The sequence below is a fragment of the Bombina bombina genome, chromosome 6 (genome assembly GCF_027579735.1).
Source record: "Bombina bombina isolate aBomBom1 chromosome 6, aBomBom1.pri, whole genome shotgun sequence".
NCBI classification, from domain to species: domain Eukaryota; kingdom Metazoa; phylum Chordata; class Amphibia; order Anura; family Bombinatoridae; genus Bombina; species Bombina bombina.
This window is the reverse complement of record NC_069504.1, coordinates 178,649,758-178,657,438: the sequence shown is the minus strand read 5'-3', so window position 1 is coordinate 178,657,438 and position 7,681 is coordinate 178,649,758. Positions and strand designations below refer to the sequence as shown.

The 7,681-nt window shown below is 38.2% G+C and overlaps 1 protein-coding gene across 1 annotated transcript in view; it reads right to left on the bottom strand.

Moving 5' to 3' along the window:
* Positions 1 to 1,341: 1,341 nt before the first annotated feature.
* CTTNBP2 (cortactin binding protein 2) overlaps positions 1,342 to 7,681 on the bottom strand; it is a 404,880-nt gene continuing 398,540 nt past the window's right edge. The window contains 2 exon segments of the mRNA XM_053716684.1: positions 1,342 to 2,117; positions 2,119 to 2,249. Of these exon segments, the coding sequence (XP_053572659.1) occupies positions 2,060 to 2,117; positions 2,119 to 2,249 (189 nt within the window). The 3' untranslated portion in view covers positions 1,342 to 2,059.

Here is a 7,681-nt window from a genome sequence, read left to right as displayed (position 1 = left end):
CACTGATAAGAGGGGTGGAGCACAGTGTCCAGGCAACATGGCTATTTTAAGTATTTTTGCAAATTATTTTAAAATACTTCCCAACAAATTTAAACATTTTTTTAATGCAAACTGTTTTTACTTAATTAGCCCTTTTAGGATATGCACAGAGCTTAACCTGTTTTATGGCACTTTAATATACTTGAAACTTGCTATTAAATCGCCTCTTTCCCATCTCTTTTCTAAGCTATACATATTTAGGTCATTGAGCCTCTCCTGGTACGTTTTATTTTTTAGACCATGTACCATTTTGGTTGCCTGACTTTGCACAGATTCAAGCTTGTTTATATCCTTCTGAAGATATGGGGGCATATTTATCAAGCTCCGTATTGACTGCTGCTCCATAACTTGTCACCCTGCTGTGAGGTGGCGGACAGAAATCAACCCAATCGAATACGATCGGGTTGATTGACACCCCCTGCTAGTGACCGATTGGCCACGAATCTGCAGGGGACGGCATTGCACCAGCAGTTCACAAGAAATGTTGGTGCAATGATAAATGCCGACAGCGTATGCTGTCAGCATTTATCTATGTGCAGCAGACATGATACGCTACTTCGTATCATGTCTGCTCGCACATTGTTAAATATGCCCCATGGCCTCCAGAACTGCACACAATACTCAAGATGAGGCCAAACTAATGGTCTGTAAAGTGGAATAAGAACCTTACTATTTCTGCTGCAAATACATCTTCCAATACATCCAAGCATTCTGCTGGACTTACTTGCAGCAGTACTAAATTGTTTGCTAAATTTTAAATCATCTGAAATAATAATCCTCAAGCCCCGTTCCTCATTTGTAACAGTTAGTAAAGTGTCATTGAGTCTGTAATTAACGTTTCGATTTTTCTTCCCTAAATGCATAATTCTAGAACACTGGAAAGCATAACATTCCCAACTGTACCCAAAACACTGTTGAAAGGTTTAAGAGGACATTGTACTTTTCTCTGTTTTATCTCAGCGTGAACATATTTATTACAGTACTTTTATGACCTCATTAGTGGGCACTCCTGTGCCAAGGAGCAATAAATCCTTCGATATTAGTTCTACACAAACACGTTTCAAACATATTTCAGAAACACAGCAGAAAACTTTTAAGCAAAACCTGACCGTTTTAGTTTTTTTTTTAAATCTCTTGAAAATCCCCCGTCACACGCACTCTATAAGAGGACTTGTGAACCACCAATTTCATTAAAAAGAGGTATAATTAATCACAAGACAAACTTAAATGGAAATAGATTATTTAGCCATAAAAATCACAAAACCCCGCCCCTTTAGATACAAAAACAAACTTCAGTCGCACTAAAGTCATTGTGTTTATTGCATTAAGGATCCTTCTGCTACAGAAGTAATGATAAAACAAGCAAAAAAAAGATCAGAAATGCATTACACAAGAAGCAAAATATCTTTAGGAAGGTCAAAAGAACAGTCAACGGAATACGTATGGCTTGTGAAAAAGGTGCATTTGTTCGTGTTTATGAGTTATTGCCACGCTGCTTTGCCAGTATTTAATTTTTACAAATACTTTATAGGTGCATGTAAATTTTATGCAAAACAATATTGTACATACTAAATAGGTTAGAGCACTCAATAGAACACATGGATTTCATTGAATATACATACATATTTTCTGTGGAAGTGCCACAGACAATTAATTATCTGTAACAGGTTTGGCAAAACCAGTCTGTTTTACAAAAGAAATAATAGTGTTTATACAACATAAGTACAGTTTCCAATAATATAATAGTTCATATAACAACTTTAACATCAACACATTATAAACAAGATATTTACACATAAAATATCTGTGGCCCCATATACATATTATAATACAGAGAAATGCCTTTTTTCATATATATACATATATAATGCTATTTGTAGGTATTACATTTTCACGCCTTAAATGCTAGAGAATCTCGCAGTGCATTGCAAGTCGGCAATGTGCTTCGAGTACCTCACAATTAAAGAGCATACATTTTTCTCTTTTTTTTTTTGCTTATTTCTGTATTTTTGTGCAATCTTCAAATCTCATCTTTAGAGTCATTCTTCTCATTTTGCCTTGTATTACTGCTGCTTTTTCTGTTGACTTGGAGTACCTTTATTTCGAGGAACAGGAAGTAAAGATTTGACTTTTGCAGTTCCCTGTTCTGGTTTTGTTTTTTGGTTGCTGCATTCTGAAGTTTGACTGCTGCTGAGAGGACAGGTCCCATTCTGGAAATAATCACAAAAAGATTTGATAAGCAGGTGTGAAATCTGGGTGCAGCATTCTAAAGTATATCAAGTGTAAATAAATGATCTTCACTCACTGAGTTGTTTCATAAAGGGACAACATTTCTGTTGTGCTGCTATAGAATAACATATCAGCCAAGTCTAAAAGAAATTCAAACTAACATCCTTTTTACTGCAATTGTTTTTCAAAAGCCAAACTCCCCCCACTCCGCCCTTATTTGAAGGAGCCAATCCAGGCATGAGTTTGCAGCTGACAAGGCTAGCCACAGTTATTATGTTATTTTAAAGTACATTGTCTTGCAGTTAGTATCTGATAAGGATAATTAGGGACATATGTAGCAGAAAAGCCTTGAGAAGTCAGCAGGGTGCATTTTAAATTGTGAGAATTAAATAATCCCCAATTTCAGAGCTAAATTACATTAAAAGTGGGCAAACTAAGGCCTAGATTTAGAGTTCGGCGGTAAAAGGGCTGTTAACGCTCCGCGGGTTTTTTTCTGGCCGCACCATAAATTTAACTCTGGTATCGAGAGTTCAAACAAATGCTGCGTTAGGCTCCAAAAAAGGAGCGTAGAGCATTTTTACCGCAAATGCAACTCTCGATACCAGAGTTGCTTACGGACGCGGCCGGCATCAAAAACGTGCTCGTGCACGATTCTCCCATAGGAAACAATGGGGCTGTTTGAGCTGAAAAAAAACCTAACACCTGCAAAAAAGCAGCGTTCAGCTCCTAACGCAGCCCCATTGTTTCCTATGGGGAAACACCTCCTAAGTCTGCACCTAACACCCTAACATGTACCCCGAGTCTAAACACCCCTAACCTTACACTTATTAACCCCTAATCTGCCGCCCCCGCTATCGCTGACCCCTGCATTACACTTTTAACCCCTAATCTGCCGCTCCGTAAACCGCCGCCACCTACGTTATCCCTATGTACCCCTAATCTGCTGCCCTAACATCGCCGACCCCTATGTTATATTTATTAACCCCTAATCTGCCCCCCACAACGTCGCCGACACCTACCTACACTTATTAACCCCTAATCTGCCGAGCGGACCTGAGCGCTACTATAATAAAGTTATTAACCCCTAATCCGCCTCACTAACCCTATCATAAATAGTATTAACCCCTAATCTGCCCTCCCTAACATCGCCGACACCTACCTTCAATTATTAACCCCTAATCTGCCGACCGGAGCTCACCGCTATTCTAATAAATGTATTAACCCCTAAAGCTAAGTCTAACCCTAACACTAACACCCCCCTAAGTTAAATATAATTTTTATCTAACGAAATAAATTAACTCTTATTAAATAAATAATTCCTATTTAAAGCTAAATACTTACCTGTAAAATAAATCCTAATATAGCTACAATATAAATTATAATTATATTATAGCTATTTTAGGATTAATATTTATTTTACAGGCAACTTTGTAATTATTTTAACCAGGTACAATAGCTATTAAATAGTTAAGAACTATTTAATAGTTACCTAGTTAAAATAATTACAAATTTACCTGTAAAATAAATCCTAACCTAAGATATAATTAAACCTAACACTACCCTATCAATAAAATAATTAAATAAACTACCTACAATTACCTACAATTAACCTAACACTACACTATCAATAAATTAATTAAACACAATTGCTACAAATAAATAAAATTAAATAAACTATCTAAAGTACAAAAAATAAAAAAGAACTAAGTTACAGAAAATAATAAAATATTTACAAACATAAGAAAAATATTACAACAATTTTAAACTAATTACACCTACTCTAAGCCCCCTAATAAAATAACAAAGCCCCCCAAAATAAAAAATTCCCTACCCTATTCTAAAATACAAATATTACAAGCTCTTTTACCTTACCAGCCCTGAACAGGGCCCTTTGCGGGGCATGCCCCAAGAATTTCAGCTCTTTTGCCTGTAAAAAAAAACATACAATACCCCCCCCCAACATTACAACCCACCACCCACATACCCCTAATCTAACCCAAACCCCCCTTAAATAAACCTAACACTACCCCCCTGATGATCTTCCTACCTTGTCTTCACCATGCCAGGTTCACCGATCCGTCCTGGCTCCAAGATCTTCATCCACCCCCAGCGGGGGCTAGACATCCACTGAAGAAGTCCAGAAGAGGGTCCAAAGTCTTCCTCCTATCCGGCAAGAAGAGGACATCCGGACCGGCAAACATCTTCTCCAAGCGGCATCTTCTATCTTCTTCCATCCGATGACGACCGGCTCCATCTTGAAGACCTCCAGCGCGGATCCATCCTCTTCTTCCGACGACTAGACGACGAATGACGGTTCCTTTAAGGGACGTCATCCAAGATGGCGTCCCTCGAATTCCGATTGGCTGATAGGATTCTATCAGCCAATCGGAATTAAGGTAGGAATTTTCTGATTGGCTGATGGAATCAGCCAATCAGAATATAGTTCAATCCGATTGGCTGATCCAATCAGCCAATCAGATTGAGCTCGCATTCTATTGGCTGTTCCGATCAGCCAATAGAATGCGAGCTCAATCTGATTGGCTGATTGGATCAGCCAATCGGATTGAACTATATTCTGATTGGCTGATTCCATCAGCCAATCAGAAAATTCCTACCTTAATTCCGATTGGCTGATAGAATCCTATCAGCCAATCGGAATTCGAGGGACGCCATCTTGGATGACGTCCCTTAAAGGAACCGTCATTCGTCGTCTAGTCGTCGGAAGAAGAGGATGGATCCGCGCTGGAGGTCTTCAAGATGGAGCCGGTCGTCATCGGATGGAAGAAGATAGAAGATGCCGCTTGGAGAAGATGTTTGCCGGTCCGGATGTCCTCTTCTTGCCGGATAGGAGGAAGACTTTGGACCCTCTTCTGGACTTCTTCAGTGGATGTCTAGCCCCCGCTTGGGGTGGATGAAGATCTTGGAGCCAGGACGGATCGGTGAACCTGGCATGGTGAAGACAAGGTAGGAAGATCATCAGGGGGGTAGTGTTAGGTTTATTTAAGGGGGGTTTGGGTTAGATTAGGGGTATGTGGGTGGTGGGTTGTAATGTTGGGGGGGGGGTATTGTATGTTTTTTTTTACAGGCAAAAGAGCTGAAATTCTTGGGGCATGCCCCGCAAAGGGCCCTGTTCAGGGCTGGTAAGGTAAAAGAGCTTGTAATATTTGTATTTTAGAATAGGGTAGGGAATTTTTTATTTTGGGGGGCTTTGTTATTTTATTAGGGGGCTTAGAGTAGGTGTAATTAGTTTAAAATTGTTGTAATATTTTTCTTATGTTTGTAAATATTTTATTATTTTCTGTAACTTAGTTCTTTTTTATTTTTTGTACTTTAGATAGTTTATTTAATTTTATTTATTTGTAGCAATTGTGTTTAATTAATTTATTGATAGTGTAGTGTTAGGTTAATTGTAGGTAATTGTAGGTAGTTTATTTAATTATTTTATTGATAGGGTAGTGTTAGGTTTAATTATATTTTAGGTTAGGATTTATTTTACAGGTAAATTTGTAATTATTTTAACTAGGTAACTATTAAATAGTTCTTAACTATTTAATAGCTATTGTACCTGGTTAAAATAATTACAAAGTTGCCTGTAAAATAAATATTAATCCTAAAATAGCTATAATATAATTATAATTTATATTGTAGCTATATTAGGATTTATTTTACAGGTAAGTATTTAGCTTTAAATAGGAATTATTTATTTAATAAGAGTTAATTTATTTCGTTAGATAAAAATTATATTTAACTTAGGGGGGTGTTAGTGTTAGGGTTAGACTTAGCTTTAGGGGTTAATACATTTATTAGAATAGCGGTGAGCTCCGGTCGGCAGATTAGGGGTTAATAATTGAAGGTAGGTGTCGGCGATGTTAGGGAGGGCAGATTAGGGGTTAATACTATTTATGATAGGGTTAGTGAGGCGGATTAGGGGTTAATAACTTTATTATAGTAGCGCTCAGGTCCGCTCGGCAGATTAGGGGTTAATAAGTGTAGGTAGGTGTCGGCGACGTTGTGGGGGGCAGATTAGGGGTTAATAAATATAACATAGGGGTCGGCGATGTTAGGGGTAGCAGATTAGGGGTACATAGGGATAACGTAGGTGGCGGCGATTTGCGGTCGGAAGATTAGGGGTTAATTATTTTAAGTAGCTTGCGGCGACGTTGTGGGGGGCAAGTTAGGGGTTAATAGATATAATACAGGGGTCGGCGGTGTTAGGGGCAGCAGATTAGGGGTACATAAGTATAACGTAGGTGGCGGTCGGCAGATTAGGGGTTAAAAATTTTAATCGAGTGGCGGCGATGTGGGGGGACCTCGGTTTAGGGGTACATAGGTAGTTTATGGGTGTTAGTGTACTTTAGGGTACAGTAGTTAAGAGCTTTATAAACCGGCGTTAGCCAGAAAGCTCTTAACTCCTGCTATTTTCAGGCGGCTGGAATCTTGTCGTTAGAGCTCTAACGCTCACTGCAGAAACGACTCTAAATACCAGCGTTAGAAAGATCCCATTGAAAAGATAGGCTACGCAAATGGCGTAGGGGGATCTGCGGTATGGAAAAGTCGCGGCTGAAAAGTGAGCGTTAGACCCTTTAATCACTGACTCCAAATACCAGCGGGCGCCCAAAACCAGCGTTAGGAGCCTCTAACGCTGGTTTTGACGGCTACCGCCGAACTCTAAATCTAGGCCTAAATAGTTAACGTATATTGCAAAGTTGTTTCATTACACATTACTAAACATTGTACATAAAAATATCATCAAAGTGTTTACTGTTCCTTCGATATTTTGAGGAAGAACAACTGTCCCTTTTATCAGAATTACAATGCTTTGATTTTAAAGGACACAATGGTTATTCCCCAAAACTTTGACTAAACACAGTAAAAATATCATGTGAGTCTGGGTTGTTTATTTATACTTTAAACGTTACACTCCTGCACCCAGGTGGATGTTCTATGGTTTATTAGGAGGTATCACATCAGATTATTACTTAATGGGATGTTGTAATGTTTATCCAGTCATCCATTTTACCTGCTGGAGTGTATTAAATTATACGTAAATGGTTCCTTGATCTTTATTTTGTCATATGAAATAACAAATTTTGCCTGTTGAAACCACTACTAATACTGAAAATAAAAAAATACAAATACTGCTGTATTCTCTATAGAAAAGCTATAAAAACAAGAGACAGCAACATAAATTAGCCTCCCATTGGGTAAGGTAGGTAATTTTTTGTTATCTAAAAGAGATGGATTTGCTTAGCCGATATCCTACCCATAATAAACATTTATTATTATTATTATTTTCAGGTATTTGTAGAGCGCCAACAGATTCTGCAGCGCTGATACATTTCAATACCTAACTAATTGGCTTTGCGTACTGTAATTAGAGAGATAGTTTGAACAGGTCTGTGCTTTTTTGTAG